General features: G+C 35.3%; 1 protein-coding gene across 8 annotated transcripts in view; it reads left to right on the top strand.

The window, feature by feature from the left end:
- MON2 (MON2 homolog, regulator of endosome-to-Golgi trafficking) overlaps positions 1-20,573 on the top strand; it is a 121,008-nt gene that overhangs the window by 71,518 nt on the left and 28,917 nt on the right. For 6 of the 8 annotated variants that reach the window (XM_045464954.1, XM_045464959.1, XM_045464956.1 and 3 more), the window contains 8 exons: positions 4,269-4,370; positions 5,311-5,313; positions 5,502-5,612; positions 7,138-7,313; positions 10,117-10,279; positions 11,899-12,192; positions 14,329-14,527; positions 18,330-18,958. In XM_045464954.1, the coding sequence (XP_045320910.1) occupies positions 4,269-4,370; positions 5,311-5,313; positions 5,502-5,612; positions 7,138-7,313; positions 10,117-10,279; positions 11,899-12,192; positions 14,329-14,527; positions 18,330-18,958 (1,677 nt within the window). The remainder of the gene's footprint in view (positions 1-4,268; positions 4,371-5,310; positions 5,314-5,501; positions 5,613-7,137; positions 7,314-10,116; positions 10,280-11,898; positions 12,193-14,328; positions 14,528-18,329; positions 18,959-20,573) is intronic. The other 2 variants (XM_045464957.1, XM_045464955.1) reach the window with 1 other exon arrangement.

The following is a 20,573-nucleotide window of genomic DNA, read 5'->3' on the forward strand; positions in this document are numbered from 1 at the left end:
GTGATATGTCTAATGTATTGTAAATTTAAATTGTGTCCATTTCTGTTGTGTACTGAATATTTTAAGAAACATTTTTTAAAAGAACATATGTAATACCACATTTATAAATGAATTCCATAGAATGTCACAATAATATTTGTAGTTTCAATTTATGATTGGGACAATACAAGGTTTAAGTCAAGCAATATATATATGTCTCAGTTTCTCTTGCCTTCATTGGGATGGAAATAAGGAGCTAATCATTTCTTAGTAAAGGTAATGATTCTCCCTACCTTGAAAATTAAATTTTTCCTTTACTCATTGACTGAATGAATAGAATATAGTACTTTTGAATATTGGCATTCAAGAGCATTTCTTTCTGTAATCAAAATATCATTTTCTATTATACTTGGACAGCACAAGAATATATGGATTTGTTTATAATTTAGAAATTTTGTACAATAAAATGCCTTCTGTGTTTTAAAATAAATATGGTGTAACCATTTACAAATAAGTGAAGATACCTAGAACATGATTAAAAAGCAGAGAATGCAGCTTTGTAACTTGTTTAACATGTATCTGTAAGATCCAAAATTATGTTGTCTGCTTAGTCTTCAATTATAATTCTTTGTATTGTGGCTTGTCATCTGTAGGACTCATTTAAAGATTAACCAATGAGGTCTTATTAAGGAGAAGTTTCATATATTATAGCATATAGTTAGAGTATTACATAAACATGTAGGTGTTTGAAAATATGTTTTATACTTTACTCCAAATTAAGGCATGGGTAATATAAAATACAGTAAAGTAGTAAATTTCTTGATATCCTTAATAATCCTGAATCTTTAAGATTAACTCAACGCATAAATATATTTTTAATAGAGTACTTTAATGAAATCTGAGCAAGTTTCTGTGGTAATGTCTTGAGAATTTACGTATTAACTCAGTAACCATGGTATGTGTACTGTATACATGATAGTGCTAAGAAATATAAAGGATATTTAAGATTTTTACTTTCTAACAGCATGTGAACTACTGGCTCATGGTTAAGTGGCAGTTTAAATGGTATAAGAGTCTAAATAAATAGTTATAGATACTAAGTGATGTGAGACATATTCTGTGAATCTTTAGTGTCCTGTTATAGAAGATGTTTCTAAGTGCATATTTCTACTAAAAGAATTAAGATTAATTAACATAAATTGGTTTGTGATTGGAGGTGGATATTGAAGGAATGGTATAATTTACATAAGAAAGAGCAAGTTCATGGAAATCAAAAGAAAAATGTTACAAGAAGTCAAGATCAATCAGAATTGAGAAAAAATAGGGATTTGATGTTTATAATTATGCTGGAAGAATACAATTTCAAGAGAGTGGTTGGAGCAGATATATTTCAGGGAGGCTTAGAAGGAACAAAGTTGAAAAAATGGATGCGTTGGAATGGAGATTATGTTCCTGAGCATGGATTCTCGTTTCTCTCTTTTAGGATTTAATATTGTAAAGCGAAGTGATAAATGTGGAATGGAAGTAAAAATTTATAAAAATAAAAACTATAAAAATTTTAGACAAATACGGCCAGGCTGACCTTTGCTGCATGTATTAATGTTGTAATGTTATAAAAATATTAAAAAATGTTTAAATGGAGGCAAAGAACAATTTATTATTCAGTTGTGCTTTTTATAAAAATTATTATAAATATGCAGATGTTAAAATTAGAAACTTTTATATTTTTCTTCATTATTAAAAAAAACTTTGACAATGTCAGCTATTCTGAGTGAGTTAAACATTCTAGGGATTAAAGATATATATATTGGGGTGCCTGGGTGGCTCAGTCAGTTGAGCATCTGACTTCGGCTCAGGTCATGATCACACAGTTCGTGAGTTCTAACCCTGCATTGGGCTCTGCGCTGACAGCTCAGAGCCTGGCGCCTGCTTCAGATTCTGGGTCTCCCTCTGTCTCTCTGCTTCTCCCCTGCTCATGATCACTATCTCTCTCTCTCTCTCTCTCTGTCTCTCTCTCTCTCAAAAATAAATAAACATTAAAAAAATTTAAAAAAATTAAAATGAAAGATATATATATCAGTGTTCTTTAGTGTGGATTTAAAGTCATCTCATTTTTGGTCCTCATTTCAGGAAATTTTGCTAATGTGTTGAGAAGTAGCTTATGATGAAGCTTGCAAATTCTTCCCTGAAAGAAGGTGTGGTGGATGATACTTGTGCAGACATATTACCAAACTCAGTATAACAATGACAAAAATATTCTTAATAGTTTACTGTATGCCAGGCACTTAAATGTTTAATTTAATAATTTAAAACAACTCTGTGAGGTTTGGCGGTAGTTTCCCCTTTTTACAGATGAAATATGAAAATAGAGAGTTTAAGTAATCTGCCTGGGATCACATATTTAGTAATTGTTAGAACTTGGGTTTGAACCCACATAGGTCTCATTCTGGAGCTTTTTTCTTAACCACTTCACTAATGGCTGTAACTTTTGTATGCATCAAAGTCTGCTGTGGAGTTTTTTAAAAATGCAAATGCCGGGAATACATTCTAGGCTTTCTGAATAAGAATCTGGTTATGAGGTATGGGCATTTGTACATTTAAAAACAAAAATTTTTTTTTGATGTTTATTTGTTTTTGAGAGGGAGAAAGAGAGACAGAGTGTGAGCAGGGGAGGGGCAGAGAGAGAGGGAGACAGAATCCGAAGCAGGCTCCAGGCTCTGAGCTTGTACATTTTTTTTAAATGCCACACGATTCCTGTGTTCATCCTGGTTAGAATTAGCAGAAGAATGGGGTGGCTGGCAGGCTCAGTTGGTAGAGCATCTGACTCTTGATCCCAGGGTTGTGAGTTCAAGCCCCATGTTGGGGCTAAGAAGGAGGAGGAGGAGGAGAAAATCATACTAGGCAACATTTATGAGGACTTATTATCTGCCAGATACTTTCTAACATGTGGTTGTCTCTGTATATTATTACCCCATCATATAGATTTAAAAAATTTTAGTGAGGGGCGCCTGGGTGGCCCAGTCGGTTGGGCGTCTGACTTTGGCTCAGGTCACGATCTCATGTTCTGTGAGTTCGAGCCCTGCTTCAGGCTCTGTGCTGACAACTCGGAGCTTGGAGCCTGCTTCGACTTCTGCGTCTCCCTCTCTCTGCCCCTCCCCTGCCCATGCTCTGTCTCTCTTGCTTTTAAATAAACATTAAAAAAATTTAAAAAATTTTAGTGAAAGTAGTAACTTATTCAAGTTACATAGCTATTAAGTGGTAGAATTGAAATGAGGTCCTAGTCAATTAAAACTTCACAAATGTCAGTCTTAACCACTGTATCATACTGTTTCTACAATGGTACATTCTTCTACCACACAAATTTTTAGGGTGCCTGTAACATTAGTGCATGCAGCAAAGGTTAGCCTGGCCAAATTTGTCTTAAAACAATACTGATTCCTTTTCTGGTTGGTGAAATGCTAGCAACTGAGGAGAGGGGTTTGTCACCTGTCTCTGGTATTTTTTCTGTTATTTCCTAAACTCACAGCTCCAATATCTGCCTCATTCCTGACTCTATACTTCTTTCCCCTGGTCTCTGTTGTTTCTTTTCGGATTTTTTCATACTTCCTGACATTCACACATAAAACGTGGACATTTGAAGACTGCACTAGTAAGAATATATATCAATCAGCCTAGGCTGTAAGTCTGAGATCAAGATGCCAGCATGGTGGTCCTCAAGTGAGGACTCTTTTCCTGCTTTGAAAGATAGCAGTCTTCTCACTGGGTCTTCACATGGTGGGAAGGAGTGCTCAAGAGCATGCCAGGAAGCTCTCTGGTGTCTCCTCTTTTAAGACACTAATCCTATCTTACCAGAGTTTCACCTTAGTACCTCACTTAACCTTAATTACCCCCGTATAGGCCCTATCTCCAGAGACCATCACCTCGGGGGTAGGGTTCAACATAGATACTTTTTAAGGGGACACAGTTTAGTCTATAACAGAATGCATCTTTCCTTCTGGTCAGAAGAGTAGCCACTCTGTGTCTGGAATAATTTTGAATTTTTCACTTTTTTCTCATGAAAGCATTCTCTTGCTAACCAAATTTTATAATTAGAATCTATCCTGGATACTTGAGGGTGGGTTTCAGAAAGTCTTGTCTCATGATAACTAAGGTTCTGTTATGATTATTGCTAATTTATACTAATTATATATTAATTATAGCCATGCTTTTCAGAGTATCGTCAGTTTTATTTATAGTTGAGGTACTAAAAATTTCTTACAATATCAAAATGCAGTATGTTTTCTCTCTAGGAACCATCTCTTTTTGCTGTTGCCAAATTGTTAGAAACTGGTCTAGTTAACATGCACCGAATAGAAATTCTTTGGAGACCTCTAACTGGCCATCTACTTGAGGTAACTTCTTTTTTCTTAAATGCCGTATTTACTTTTGTTAAGAATAATGATAGACACATTGAACTACGGATTCTGGATGACCATGTGAACAATCAACATTAACTTTTTTCCCCCTTGTCTTTATGTCTGTGTATTTCATTAGGGACTAAAGTTTTGCAATGATTGCCTTGGGGAAGGAATAGGTTGGTGTTTTGCACTGATAATGGGTGACACATCAGTGAAATCTCTGAAGTCTCCTCTAGCTGTTAGCTTGGGTCCTCTTTCTTTTGTTACAGAGTCTCTTGATCCACCTCAGTTTCAGCTAGTTCTGAAACTTTAAGGCATTTGGGGCTGAGAGTTCATTATAAACATTGTTCCTTTATAACCTTTCCTGTGATTCTGAGATAGCTTTTCTCTAAAGGGAAAAGCCTGTGTTAGGTATCACTAATTGTAGATAGTGCCAGGGAATTTCATCTGGATTTGTATACTCTTGTGTTCAAGTTGGAGTGACTGGTAATAATTAGCTGATTCTCAGTAATGGTTGCTTCTGTTAGTATGCGTGTGTATGTGAACTTTAGGTTTAGTTTCCACGATCATTTTGTATTATTTTAGTAAACTAGGAAAGGTATTACTCTTCATAAGAGAAACAAATGAGCTTGAACTTTTCTTTATTTTTTTTCCCCATTTTGTTGGGATTACTTTTATGAATTATTATAGAGGAAAAATGTAGATTTTCTTGTCCTAGACATTCTCATCAAATGGCACAAAAATAAGTTTTTAAAATCTTAGCATAGTATTTGATTATGAGGGTTGGCCTGATTAGAAACCTTAGTATCAGCTTGCTGCTTTTGTTTACTCTGATGATATAATTTACTTTTTTGAAATCCTTTTTTTTCTGTGACTTGTTTAGTTTCATCTTTTATTTTCTGTCTCTCTATTGCTTCCTTTGCCCCTTATACAGAAGGTAAGCTTACTTCCATTTTAGATACAATTTTTTATTCAGCCCTTATTGGTGAACATTTCATATAATTTTTAAAATGTGAAAGAATACAAAATGTTATATTTAAATTTTTCTTTTCTCAGTTGATGTGTGATATGTAGCTTAAGTGTACAAATTAAATATTTAATTTTTGTTCAATGTTTTGTCTTCAGGTATGCCAGCATCCAAACTCTCGAATGAGAGAATGGGGAGCAGAAGCTTTAACTTCACTTATTAAAGCAGGATTAACATTTAGTCATGATCCTCCACTTTCACAAAACCAGGTAAAAAAAAAAAAGTTACCTTGTTTTAAAAAAATTTTTAATGTAAAATCATCCTCTCCTATGTGTAGTCTTTTTCTTAATTTATCAAATCGATGATATTCTGAGAATGGCTGTTGTTTAATATTTTATATGTAGGCCATGGATATCATACAGAAGACTGGTATGTCTGGATTTTTAGGATTATCTTTATTAAAAGTCATGAAAACCTTCTTGTGAATGACACAGAATTAAAGCTGCTAAATTACTTAGAATTAGGCTCCCATTGTGGAAGTTTCCCTATTCATGCATTGCTAAGACTTTATTTTGAGGCCGTACTTTATTAGCCTCCTTGCTTTGGTCCCTAACTATTCCTAATTTTTTTCTCTAATTATCCTTACATGGGGAGAAAAGCAAGTGGTAGAAGAGACAAGTACAATAAAATAGGTTTTTATTTTTAAATAATTTAAAAAGTTCCTTTGTACTTCCCCAATTTATTTTTGTCTTGAGTCCTTTGTCCTGACTCATATAATCATTTATAGATCTCTTATACGGTTTTTTAAAAGTCCACTGAAGTTCTTCTGTTTGAAGATTGAGTAGGAATGAAGATGGTGATTGTATTCTATAAATTTTCTCAATACATAGTTACTGAGTACATACAAGATGCTACCCAGTGATTTAGCTCTTGGAATAGAATGATGAGCAAGACAGAAAAGATAGATGTTCTTATAGAGCTTAAATTTTAGTGACTTCATATTGTTTTCCTGTTACAGTTTAAGTTTTTTGAAAAGAAAACCCTTATCCAAATCCTAGTCACTGTAATACCTGACACATAGGTGAGAGCTTAAATGTTTTTTCACTCAGTGAACCAAATAAATGAATCCTTGAAGAGAAAACAGGTAAAAATGATGCAAGTGCTTTCAGGTCTTGAAAGGACTAGAAAAGAATATTGTCTTTACTCCAGTGGATTCTAATCGTTTGACGCTTTGTTAATGGGTACCATACTTACTCACTTTTTAGTAGTATTAAGAATTTTAAATTTAAATGTATGTGATATAGGGGCATTCACTTTTGAATGTCCCCTCTCTGTAAAGAGAGCTTTCCTACTGTTCTTCCTTTCTAATTGTATATTCTAATAAACTTTTGCCTGCTGCTCAAAATAAACAAACAAAACGTGATGTATATTAACAGAGTAAATTATGAAAGATAGTTTTAGAAATTGGGGATTATTTCCTCTCTCCACATATAGCTAGATGTATATAGACACATTTCCTTTATTGAGATTAATTTCTATACGGGTCTTTAATTAGTGTCCTTTAACGCATAGTCACTCCATTTAATCTGAAATTTAACATGTTAAAGATAGGTTTTTATTTCTCTTATTTTAAAAAAAGGTGACATATAAATCTCTTAATTACTTCAGAGAAATCAGTGTTTGTTTTAGTCGAAAAGTTTTTATTTACTCTTACAGTCTGAGTGGAGGTGAATTTAAATTTAAAAAGTAACAATAAAGCTTCTCTTTCTAATTAGTTTCCTGCCCTCTTTTCAGAGACTACAGTTGCTTTTATTGAACCCATTGAAAGAAATGTCCAGTATTAACCATCCAGATATCCGACTTAAGCAATTAGAATGTGTGTTACAGATTCTTCAGAGTCAGGGAGACAGTCTTGGGCCTGGATGGCCATTAGTGCTTGGAGTCATGGGAGCAATCAGAAATGATCAAGGGTAAGTTTTTAAAACTAACATCCAGAAAGTAATAGAGGTAAAGAATGAATTCATCCTAAAATGTTGCAGAAGTGGTAATTTTTTATGTATGCCCTTCCTGTTTAAGTCTAAGATCTAGAATCATTTTTTCTTAATCCTACCTCCAGTTGGCTGGAGTGAATTATTAGGGCTCACCTTTGTTTTGGAAGGATGGAAAAATTGCTGTTTATTTGACATTTGTACAAGAATACAAAGTTCATAATTAATATAAATGCACCAAGCTAAAAAATTTTGTAACACATCCAAAGATTGGGGTTTATATTATTAAAAGAAATATTTGATAAGATATAAATTAACACTTAGGACTTCTCTGCATATATTGGGAAATCTAAGAATTTGCTTTTAAGTGACTTTTAAAATTTTATTGTTCATTTATTCTGTGCCTAGTATATTCTAAATACTATGCTTGCTAGTTTCTATGATTATACAGTTGGGTAGCTCTTGCTCTAAAACTAGAATCTTATGGAAAAGGAACAAGGATCCTAATAAGAATAGTCTGTTATGCTCCAAAGAATAGGATTCCAGTGGGAAGAGCCTGTGTCCCTGGAGTGGGGCTGAGCCAAAATTATGAGGGACCTTACGTGCTTTTATAAACTATGTATTTGGATTTGTCCTCAGTACATTTGAGAGACATTTAGGAGTTTTAAGCAAAGGAACATTGTGATGTGCATTTGAGCTCTATCACTTTAACAGTACCCTGGAGGGGTGGGGGGAAATGAGAGAGCCTGTAGTGCTCTCTAGAGATAGAAAGGAGGAGATGATGGGGCGCCTGGGTGGCTCAGTCAGTTAAGCATCTAACTTCGGCTCAAGTCATGATCTCCCAGTTTGTGAGTTCTAGCCCCGCGTTGGGCTCTGTGCTGACAGCCCAGAGCCTGGAGCCTGCTTTGAATTCTGTGTCTCCCAGTCTCTCTGCCTCTCCCATGCTCATGCTCTGTCTCTCTCTGTCTCTCAATAATAAATAAATGTTAAAAAAAAAAAAAAAAAAAAAGGAGGAGATGGATTTGAGCTACTTAGCAGATTGACTATAGAGGTGAAGGGTGGAATAGGAAATAGAATAAGGAATGACTCCCACATTTCTGACTTAGGCAGCTTAATGAATGGTGGTGGTATTAACTAAGTAGTAAATACTGAAGGAAGAGCAAAATGAACTTGTTTAGTTTAAAGTGAAACATTGCAGTGGAAAGGTCTATTAGATGTGTGGATATATTTGTCTCATTCTGCAGCAGAACTCATGCCATCTTACATGATGACTAGTTGAGGAGTTTTGTATGGTTGAAATGCTTGAGACTATCTATTATGGAAAATTGATCTTTCTTATTTATTTGTAGTAGTAAATTTCCTTATATTCTACAAAATACTGAGATGATTAAAGTGGAAGGAAGCCAGCGATAGCTTAAATCAAGCTAAAATTTCTTCTCCTAATTTACAGTGCAGTTATAAAATAGGATGTTGTTGTAAGATATTATTTAAGTACATGTAAAACAGGAAGTACATGACATAGCAAACAGTAAGTGTTAGCTATTATAATTCACTTTTGTTATTATTTTTCCCCACTGCCATTTCTCTCTAAAGTCAAATGCTTCTTTAAAAAAAAAATATTTATTTTTGAGAGAGAGAGAGAGAGAGAAAGAGAGACCACAAGCAGGGAAGGGGCAGAGAGAGAGGGCCAGAGGATCTGAAGTGGGCTCTGCACTGCTAGCATCAAGTCCAATGAGGGACTTGAACTCAATGAACCTTGAAATCGTAACCTGAGCCAAAGTCGGTCACTCAAGGAACAAGCCACCCAGGTGCCCCTAAAGTCAAATACTTCTTATTCTCTTCATTTGGAATTCAAAGTATACTATTTTCTTATGCAGACTAGATGGATTATTTTAAATGAGATATACATAAAAAAGAATGGGGAACTCATTGTCATTAAGTGTCTATTTGCATATGCTGGGCACCATGCTAGATTTGTGGGATATAGTGGTGAGAAAGTAGCTATAGTCAATTTCCTTTTTTTTGTTAATGTCTAACTTTTGTTTGGCTGGTTGATACAGCATCCTTTCTTCAGTTTTGTTTGTTAATTTATTTAAGTATAAGTATCTCTTTTACATTATGTAGATGTTAAAATACCGTATGACCTATATTAGGGGAGATTTTTTGGTCCAAATTTTAAAGTTTATTTTTATTTATTTTGAGAGAGAGGGAGCATGAACAAGGGAGGGGCAGAGAAAGACAATCCCAAGCAGACTCTGCACTGTCAACGAGGAACCTGACATGGGGCTCGAACTCAGGAACCTTGAGATCATGGCCTGAACTGAAATCAAGAATCTGATGCTTAACCTACTGAACCACCCAGGCACCCCTCTTGTTCAAATTTTAGAATAGAATTTAACTTGGTTCAAATTATTGTAAGGTGTATATATTTTTTTTTTTTTTAATTTTTTTTTTTTCAACGTTTATTTATTTTTGGGACAGAGAGAGACAGAGCATGAACGGGGGAGGGGCAGAGAGAGAGGGAGACACAGAATCAGAAACAGGCTCCAGGCTCTGAGCCATCAGAGCGGGGCTCTGACTCATGGGGCTCGAACTCATGGACGCGGGGCTCATGAACTCATGAACTCATTGACGCGGGGCTTGAACTCATGGACCGCGAGATCGTGACCTGGCCGAAGTCAGACGCTTAACCGACTGTGCCACCCAGGCGCCCCTGTAAGGTGTATATTTTTACTTACATTTCTTTTAAGTGCATAAATATATATTTATTTTTCATTTTTTTTAGAGAATCCTTGATACGAACTGCATTCCAGTGTCTTCAGTTGGTTGTGACAGATTTTCTACCAACAATGCCTTGCACGTGCCTGCAGATTGTTGTAGATGTAGCAGGTAGCTTTGGACTTCATAACCAAGAACTTAATATTAGTTTAACTTCAATAGGTTTATTGGTAAGTATTACTGCCTTTCTTGTGATCATATAATTTAGAAATCATTGTTAGGCAATTAAGAATGAATGCTAAGCAAATAGGCTTTTTGTTTTATGGGGGTTGTTTGAATGACATTTAAGTGCTAAACTTTTATTTTGCATGAAGGATTAAATGACATAATTTAAGAAATAATTCATTGATAGAATATTTGGAATAATCTTTATCTATTGAGCTGAAATTTTGCTTTAAAAGGTTTGTCATGAGAGGATTTAGTAAACAAGTAATAGTACATAAAAGAGAAATATTTATGTGACTCTCGTGTAAGGATTGATTTTCAATATTGTTTTAGTAGCAACATTTTCATGTACTACTTATTTAGTAAATAAAGCTCCGATAAAAGTCTTTACATGGTCCTGTAGTTCATCCACTCTGCTTCGTTAGCTACTAGAAGGCATATGTTAATGGAAGAGCCTTGACTGTGGGAACAGATATACTTGTATTTTAATTCTCTGTGCCTGTTGTTAATTGTTTAATGACTGACCTTTTGAGCTTCATTTTACTCACTTTGAATGTAGAAGTAAAATCTAAGTTAGGATGTTATTAATATTACATTAATAAACAAAGCTGTTTCCAATATAAATGCATTTAAAGGCAATTATTTACACTTCTAAAAGTTTATTATAAGCCAAAAGTTTTTATTTATTTACTTTTATTTTTTTAAAGTTTATGTATTTTTGAGTGGGGGAGCATGAGCAAGAGAGGGGCAGAGAGAGAGGGAGAGAGAATCCCAAACAGATTCAGCACTGTTAGCGAGGTGCCCAACGTGGGGCTTGAACTCCTGAACCATGAGATCAGGACCTGAGCTGAAATGAAAGAGTCCGACACTTTTAACCTTCTGAGCCACCCAGACACCTCTATAAGCCAGAAAATTTTAAAGTCAGATATCCCTCACAAGCTAGATAAGTTACTATTAAAATGTAATCATAGGAAAGAAAATAAGCACACATATAGAATCCCTCCCAAAGAGTATTTAATTCAGTGTTGACTATATTACTGCCCGGTGTCACCTCTTATATTTATGTTTATAGGATTCTCTACATTTTTATCATTGGTGTAATTCTCATTAATTCATACACTGTACTGTGGTTGAGAATGAGGTCATAAGCTACGTTGGGATATAGTAATTGTTCTATGAAATTATAAAATGTCATTAAATGATATTAAAGAACTGTTAATTTTTTTGTGTCATAATGGTATCATGGTTAATTTTTTATAAAATATAGGCACGAAATAAATATGCCAAAATGTTAATAATAGGTTTTGGGTACATTGATATGTTGATACATTTTCCCTGTTTTTTGTTTTGTTTTATTTTGTATGTTCTTGAAATGTTTCATAACAAAAATATTTAAAAATATTAATGTCAGCACAAGATTGTTTCCCCATATTCTCTGGAAATCAGATGGAGACATATGACAGAGATGTTTTCAAATCTATTCTGCTAGAAAAGGAATTTCTGAAGTGACTTTTTAAGGTTTTGTTTCTGAAAGTTAAAGCAACCAATCATGTATTGAATATTTATTTATGTGTTTAAAATAAAATCTGTGAGTGAAATGGTATTTTTCTACTTTGCTCTTTAGTGGAATATTTCAGATTATTTTTTCCAAAGAGGGGAAACTATTGAAAAAGAATTAAATAAAGAAGAGGCAGCACAGCAAAAACAGGCAGAAGAAAAAGGAGTGGTTTTAAATCGGCCCTTCCACCCTGCACCACCGTTTGATTGCTTGTGGCTGTGTCTTTATGCAAAATTGGGTGAACTATGTGTGGACCCCCGTCCTGCTGTGAGGAAAAGTGCAGGGCAAACTCTGTTTTCAACAATTGGTGCACATGGAACTTTGTTACAGCATTCAACATGGCATACTGTTATTTGGAAGGTATTGTGTATTAGCCTGAGTTATTAGCATTTGAGACAGATTTAAAAATTTTTCAATTAAATTTGTTCTTATTAATTTTTAAAGAAGAATTTCCATGCATTTGTGCTTTTGGCCATACAAAATGTTAGTTTTGTCCTGCTATAAGTTACACCATGGAGCAAATTACATACTGAAAGCCTATTCTCTCTTTTTCTATCTTCATCTCTTAATGTCTGTCTCTGATTTCTGCCTTTGTCCCTTTTTTCTCCCTGTTTTTCCAAGTGGCAAAACCACATAATTGAAATGTAATCAACTACGAATTTTATAAATGAAAGAATATCAACAATAGTGAAATTTACTTGCAGACTAAGCAAATAGAAGTAACCTCTAAGTGGTAAATTCTGTATGTTTGTTCATTAAATATACGGTTTCATTTTTTCTTTTTCTTTTTTATCCTCTAAGACTTTTTTACAGAACTAACAGCTTATTAGTGAGCATCTCCTCTTTGCTTTCCTTTTTGGTTCTGTCTGTTCCATTTTAATACAAGTCTGTTCAAGGGCACCTGGGTGCCTTAGTCAGGTAAGCATCTGACTCTTGATTTTGGCTCCGGTCATGATCTCACAGTTCATGGGATTGAGCCCCTTGTTGGGCTATGTGTTGACAGCAGGAACCTGCTTATAACCCTTACTTTCCCACTCTGTCCTTTCCCTCCTCACATGTGTGTTCTCTCTTTCTTTCTCAAACTAAATAAACTTAAAAATAAACCTGAAAAATAAAATAAAATAAATAAAATAAAATTCTGCTCATCGTCTTTACACTGCTTTTGTGAATTTCTGAGATCAGTTAAGTTTGGTAATAGGCAACATAGTAAATCCTAATTGTATTTAACAATTTTTCTTCAATTTAATAAAAAAGACTCCAGAATGTCTTCTTAAAAAATTAATAATGTAGCCATGCTTTGGGCTCTGGGCACATGATGTGGAGGTGCTTGGGATTCTCTCTCCTTCTCTCTGTGCCTTTCCCCCCGCTCATGTTCTCTTTTGCTGTGTCTCTCTCTCCAAATCAGTAAATAAACATTTAAAAAATTAATGTGCATTTACTAATAAAAATAATTAAAATCTCTTCTCCTTCCCCTGTGTTCTGTTTCAGCTCTGTCTATTGGCTCTTATTCAGATCATAAACATGCTTTAGTCTCCCTTACTATTATTTTAAAAAACAAACTGATATTTTCTCTGATTCCTATTTTCATTTTAAACAGCTTTATTGTTAATCTTGCTGCCTAATTCTCAGTGATTTTTTTTCCTTCCTCACCTCCCCTGCATTCTCTTGACCCTTTAATATGATTTCTAGATTATTCTAATTCAAAGCCTCTTAAACCTTAGTAACAGAGTCCCCTTGAAGTCTTACCACCCCCAGACCCCCAGAGTTTGTGATTTTTTTTTGATCCCCCGGCACAGAGCCTGAGAATTTGCATGTCTGTGAATTTCTTGGGTGATGCTATGCTGTTTGTTCTGAGACCATATTTTGAGAACCACAGAAATTGTTCATAGGCTACAGGTAGTCTTCTAATTGCCAAAATGTTCGCCCTAAGTTTAGTTCTTATCCTACTCATTTTTTTTTTTTTTGGTAGCATTTAATACTGTTGGCTATTTTCTCCTTGAAATTTCTCTTCCCTTGGCTTCTGTTTCACAGAATGCTTTTGCTTGTCTTTTTCATTTTTATTTTTTTTCTTCAACTCCTTCCCCTGAATCTACGCTTTAAATGTAAACATTCTCCAAGTCCCAGACACTTCCTGCTTGATATTTTCAAGCACCCTCATCTAGTCCCGAAACTTGAGTTATAACCTCTATTTAGATGTCTTCTATAATTCTGTTTTTTGCCTGGACTGAATTCCTTAGCTTCAGTCCCTTCTTACACATTACCCCATAGATGCTCTGTTGATACGTCAACAAGTCTTGGAAAATATCCAATCAAATTAAAACATTTTTCATATTCTGTAACTTCAAGTATAAACTTAATATAATACTTCTATTTTTTCTAATATATTGGATTGATCTGTCTGATATAATTTCTTGTGACTTTTGTTTTGACAGTTCTTAATTGTTATGCTTTTATTTAAGCTATGTTATTTTTATATGCATTTTTATAAATATTCAGGTTCTCTTTCATCTATTGGACCGAGTTCGGGAATCTTCTACCACTGCAGACAAAGAAAAGATTGAGTCTGGAGGTGGGAATATTCTCATTCATCATTCAAGGGACACAGCAGAGAAGCAGTGGGCAGAGACCTGGGTTTTAACATTGGCCGGAGTAGCAAGAATCTTTAACACTAGAAGATATTTACTGCAACCTTTAGGTATATATGCATTTTTCCCTCTAGTTAAACAAGTAACTCATTTTAAAGGCAATTTGAAAAATGTAGGAGATTTTTAAAAAAATTTGTATATAATGCTACTTCCCAAGAATAATCAGTCTTAATGTCAGTTTTTGTTTATGTGTGGTGTGTGCATAAGCATACACATTTTCATTCATTTCGTTGAGAAAATGTGTAGTTTACCTCATATGGGCTAGCCTCTAGGGGATACAATGATGAATAAAATACACAACATCTTTGTTGTCATGGGCATAAGGGAATAACTGTAATTACATAAATAAATGCAAAATTGCTACAGTGATAAATGCTACAAAGGAGTAGTGCTTTGTAAGCTTATAATAGTTGTTTGACCAGGCCTATGAGTTCCAGGTAAGCTTCCCTAAGGAAGCAGTATTTTACCTGAGGTCTGAATGGTCAGTAGTAGTTCCATCAGGCAAGGGTAAGATGAAATGTGAAGAATTTTATAGGCAGAGAGAATGTGTAAATGTCAATAATACTGAGATTGAGAAGCCCCAGTGTAGATTATACCTTCAGTTCTGATGATAGTGGTGAGGGGGGTAGAGAAAAGTGAATGGAACAGAAATACTGGTTTATAAAATTATGAGCATGCTGTACATATTATTGCATTTTTACAAATTATTATTTTACATTTGGCTTTTTTGTTCCTGTTTATGTTAAAGCATAAGCATATTTATTCTTTCCATCAGCAGTTTTGTGTGTTCTTCATGTTCATTTTTTCCTTTTTTTACCAAAAGTGGTCTCTAATGTTTGATCCTTTTTGCTCTCCTAGAGCTTAATGTTAAATGTATATAAAAATCCTAGTTTTTTATTTCCATATAAAATTTAGATAAAATGAAATGTACCAGTCTTAACTATATATTTGCTGAGTTTTGACAAAATAAGCATCATTTTTAATACGTCTGTGATAGGGCACCTAGATGGCTCAGTTTGTTAAACGTCGGATTCTTGATTTTGGCTCAGGTCATGATCTCACACTTTATGAATAGGAGCCCTGAGTGTGAAGCCTGCTTGGGATTCTCTCTCATTTCCTCTCTCTTTACCCCTCCCCTATTCATGTTCTCTCTCTCAAAATAAACTTAAAAAAACAAAAACCAAAAAACTTCCATGATAGTTACTTTGTTTTAAAAGCTAAAACCTGGAGCACCTGAGTGGCATAGTTGGTTAAGTGTCAGACTTTGGCTCAGGTCATGATCTCATGGTTCATGAGTTTGAGCCCCACATCAGTCTCTGGGCTGACAGCTTGGAGCTTGGAGCTGGCTTCGGATTCTGTGTTTCCCTCTCTCTCTCTCTCTCTCTGCCCCTCCCCCCCCCCCCCCCCCCGTCTCTCTCTCTCTCTCTCAAAAATAAACATTAAAAATTTTTAAAAGTATGGGGCACCTGAGTGGTTTAGTCAGTTAAGTACCCAACTTCGGCTCAAGTCATGATCTCACAGTCGGTGGGTTCAAGCCCCAAATCAGGCTCTGTGCTGAAAGCTCAGAGCCTGGAGCCAGCTTCGGATTCTGTGTCTCCTTCTCTCTCTCTCTGCCCTCCCCTGCTCACACTCTGTCTGTCAAAAATAAACATCAAAAATTAAATAAATAAATAAATAAATAAATAAATAAATAAATGTAGAACCTAATAACTAAAGATCTAGTTTTTTAAAAATGAAGGCTGTTTGTGTAGCTTTAGTAGATTTTTATAATTTGAATATTGGAAAATGGTCTATATTATTTTAGAATAAGTTTCATATTTTCAACATAACCATGAACAATATATACTTACATCTAGTCTTTTAGAATGTGTACTTTTTCCTAGATATAGAATATTTTAAAAGAGGAATTACAGGGTTTTCCTTCCTGTGGTATGGAATATTCTAAATATGAGATTGAGTCCCCATTCTGATGTCAGCTCAAGTCATGGTCTCATGGTTCCTATTGAGCCCCATGAGCAGAGCCTATTTGTTTGGGATTCTCTCTCTCCCTCTTTCTCTGCCCCTTCTCCACTTGCACACACGTGCTCTCACTTTCAAAATAAACTTTTAAAAAAATCTGTTTTTTATTGTATGTAAGTTATACCTCAATTTTTAATAAAAAAAAAAAAAAAAAAAACGTGGAAAGGAAGAGGCATATAACTGGCCAGGTGTTATTTTTTGTCTTGTATAGGCAGAGTAGTACCTATTGTTTCATCCCAGAACTACTTCCAGCTTTTCTGTTAACTGATTGCTTCCTCAGAAATATGAGGAAAAATTTAAAAATTTACTCATTTATAGCCTTTGTGAAATGACTTTAAACCTTAATTATTTATGTATTTCACAGCCTACTTATGTCACCCTGCTTTGGAAAATGTCAGTTCTTCTGATTTTTGTGTTAAATGCATGTATGTGGGTAATAAGCCATTCTGTTAACAAAGCCATTGGGGTAAATTGCTCTAGGAACAAGGTCATTTTTGCTGGGTTTCATAGAAACAGACTACATGTTGCTGTAAAGAACTTCAACATAAATGTGCTTACCTGGTCATAGGAGTAGAACAAGAGATTGGATTGATCAGTGGAAGCCAACAACTGCCACTCAGCCCATACTCTGCTGTGGGTGGGTCAGCAGACTCCAGTTCACATGAGAGGAGCAGATTTAGACTCAAAGTTGTAAAAAGAAAGTCTCTTCTTTATGGTGCACTTTGTTCTGGTGACTCACTGTAATTGGGAAGAGATGTTTAAGAAAATTCTACAACGAAATAAAAAAAGATTTCTGCAGCTCTAAGTTATTAAAATATGAAAAGGCGTGAAGTTGAGATTTCATGAGTAGAGCATAGTGTATTTTAAAAACTTAGGCCAATAAAAAAATACATATTATTCTGTTACAATTTGTAACTTTTCCAATATGTTTAAGAGTGAGAACATCTTATCTTAATCATTAAATAAAGGTAGATGAGTAAATCAAAGTTGTTACTCAAAAGCTTTTGTTTTTACCCTCTTACATTTTTATTCTGTTTTCCGTAGGCAGAAATAACTAGGAAATAGTGTGAACATGTGTATATACATTTATAGAGTTTTGTTTTTAATATTTTTTATTTAATTTTTTTTTTTTTTAATTTTAGAGAACATAAGTGAGGGAAGGAGGCAGAGAGAGAGAAAGAATCAAGTAGGCTCCACGCTCAGTGCAGAGTCCCTGATGCAGGGCTCAATCCCACGACCTGGGGCTTGATCCCACCACCCTGGGGTCACGACCTGAACCTAAATCAAGAATTGGTCTCAACCAACTGAGCCACACAGGTGCCCCTATAGAGTTTTGTTCTTAAGACCAAAACATTGATATACTCATCCTCTTCTTGGTGTCCTTTGTCCCTAGATCTGAAAAAAAAATTTTTACTTGATTTTTGGGTTTCATTGATTTTCTTTTTTTTTTAATTAAAAAAATTTGTTTATTTATTTTTGAGAGAGACAGAGTAAGAACACAGGAGGGACCGACAGAGAGGGAGACACAGAATCCGAAGCATGATCCAGGCTCTGAGCTGTCAGCACAGAGCCCGACATGGGGCTTGAACTCACAAGCCATGAAATCATGACCCAAGCCGAAGTCAGACGGCTGAAGTCAGAGGCCTAACTGACTGAGCCACCCAGGCGCTCCAAGGTTTCATTGATTTTAATTCACACTGTTAATACCTTAGTACTTGATCATATTTCTTCAGTTTTATAAGAATTTAAGCAGAAAAATAAATTGTAAAGTTTGCAATAGTCTGAGCAATCTTGACCATTTTGATAGATTTTGTTTTTCTCTTCCCGATACAGGAGATTTTTCAAGAGCATGGGATGTTCTTCTTGACCATATACAATCAGCTGCACTCAGCAAAAACAATGAAGTATCTCTGGCTGCCCTGAAAAGCTTCCAGGAAATTTTACAGATTGTGTCCCCCGTCAGAGACTCAGATAAGCCCGAGACACCACCTGCAGTTAATGTACCTGTGCCTGTCCTGCTAGGGTCCATATCAGGCCCTGGCCTGAGCAGACCGTTTGTAAGAACAGATTCCATTGGAGAGAAACTTGGACGATACAACAGCTCTGAGCCACCCGTAGTTACTGACGAGCTTGAAGATTTGAATCTCTGGTGGGCTGCGTGGAATACCTGGTATAGAATTGGATCGGAAAGCACTAAGCCTCCTGTTACTTTTGATAAATTGACTTTCATCCCCAGCCAGCCTTTCCTTACAGCTTTAACTCAGATATTCCCAGCTCTCTACCAGCACATAAAGGCTGGTTTCAGCATGGGCGACTTGCAGAAGCTGGGAGTCACACTGCATAGTGCTGTGTCAGTCCCCATAAGTTCAGACGCGTCCCCTTTCATTCTTCCATCTTATACTGAAGCAGTTTTGACAAGTTTACAAGAAGCTGTGCTTACAGCTTTAGATGTTCTCCAGAAGGTAATAGAGTTTCAGTGGCTGTCTAAACAATAACGTGTGTGGTTCTCTGGAAGTTTTTTAGTTTGCCACATATTTTTTTTTTTTTTTTTTTTTTTTTTTTTGGGACAGAGAGAGACAGAGCATGAACGGGGGAGGGGCAGAGAGAGAGGGAGACACAGAATTGGAAACAGGCTCCAGGCTCTGAGCCATCAGCCCAGAGCCCGACGCGGGGCTCGAACTCACAGACCGCGAGATCGTGACCTGGCTGAAGTCGGACGCCTAACCGACTGCGCCACCCAGGCGCCCCAAGTTTGCCACATATTTTTTAAGATAAATTCTGGATCAGCAAGATTGTTGTATATGCATACTTTCAGATAAACCCAAGGTTCTAAACATCCAGTTACTTTAAAAACTTAGGGCTTTCTGATGTATTTGAAAAGGTAATTCAGGTTTATTTTGAGAGAGTTGCAGAAACTGCCTGTATCCTCTTTTTTCTATTCACCAACATTTTTGGTTTGATTATGCAGCTCTTCACAAGAGGGTATATACTTCTCTGAATAACAGCTTTAGTGAAGTACTTCTATAATTAGAAAATCAATAAGTTATGGGATTATATATATCTGTATTTTTTCATTGTACTTAAATTTAGCTCTGGAATTGTTGGAAGCTTATATTTTAAAAAAAGAAGTAAGAATAAATTTAAAAGTATGTTTCTCACAGAAGTTGCAAAAAGATAGATTTTACCTATGTGTGTTTTGTTACTGTGAAAAAGTTACTAAAACAAACAGACCTAAAAATCATTGAGCAAATTCCAACTAGCAGGCAAAACCAGATCAGAATCAGAGTTCTCTAAACCAGCAAGGTAATTGTTGGCACAATTCACAACAACCAAACTGCTCAACGGAAAAATGCCAACCGAGGAGCCAGCAATTCCAGCAAAGTCGCTGTGACATTCTAGCAAAATTAGAATGGAACTAGATTCTGATTACTCATGTGTTACCAGATTTGTGTATGGCAGATCGTTTTCTAATTAGCTGATTGCATTATATCCAGCTGGAATGATGAAAACTTTCACAGTGAAAGTAGTGGTTTCTGCTGCACCAGAATACCTCTTCACTGGCTCTGGAAGAAGTCTAGCTGTGCAGTAACCTTGATCTCTTTAACCCTAATTGTCTGTGCAGAGAAACAAATTGTGTAGAAACTTAAATTTTAAGAGAATCTGACGTTTAAAAAAATTTATTGTAGGGTTATCAGTTTTCCACAATTGAAATCAAAATAGCTGTTTTTATTTTCAGTGAAGAAAAAAAGTAGCCTGTTAGTACCTACTTTTCCTCCCTTGATTGACAATGCACATGTTACTTATGCAGTGCCCTGGAGGGAATTGAAAAGTTATTCTGTCAGCAAAACAAAGCACAGACCTTAAGTGATGTCTGTAATCTACAACACGCATTTAGATGTTAGATTCAGGTTTTTATAAACAAAGAAATAATAACAAACCTCCAAAATTCTTTTCAAGGAAAAAAATTATATAATTTTATTTATTTATTTATTTATTTATTTATTTATTTATTTATTTATGTTTAATGCTTTTTATTTTGGGGAGAGAGAGAGACAGAGAGTGCAAGCAGGGGATGGG

Source organism: Leopardus geoffroyi, chromosome B4 (genome assembly GCF_018350155.1).
Source record: "Leopardus geoffroyi isolate Oge1 chromosome B4, O.geoffroyi_Oge1_pat1.0, whole genome shotgun sequence".
NCBI lineage: Eukaryota > Metazoa > Chordata > Mammalia > Carnivora > Felidae > Leopardus > Leopardus geoffroyi.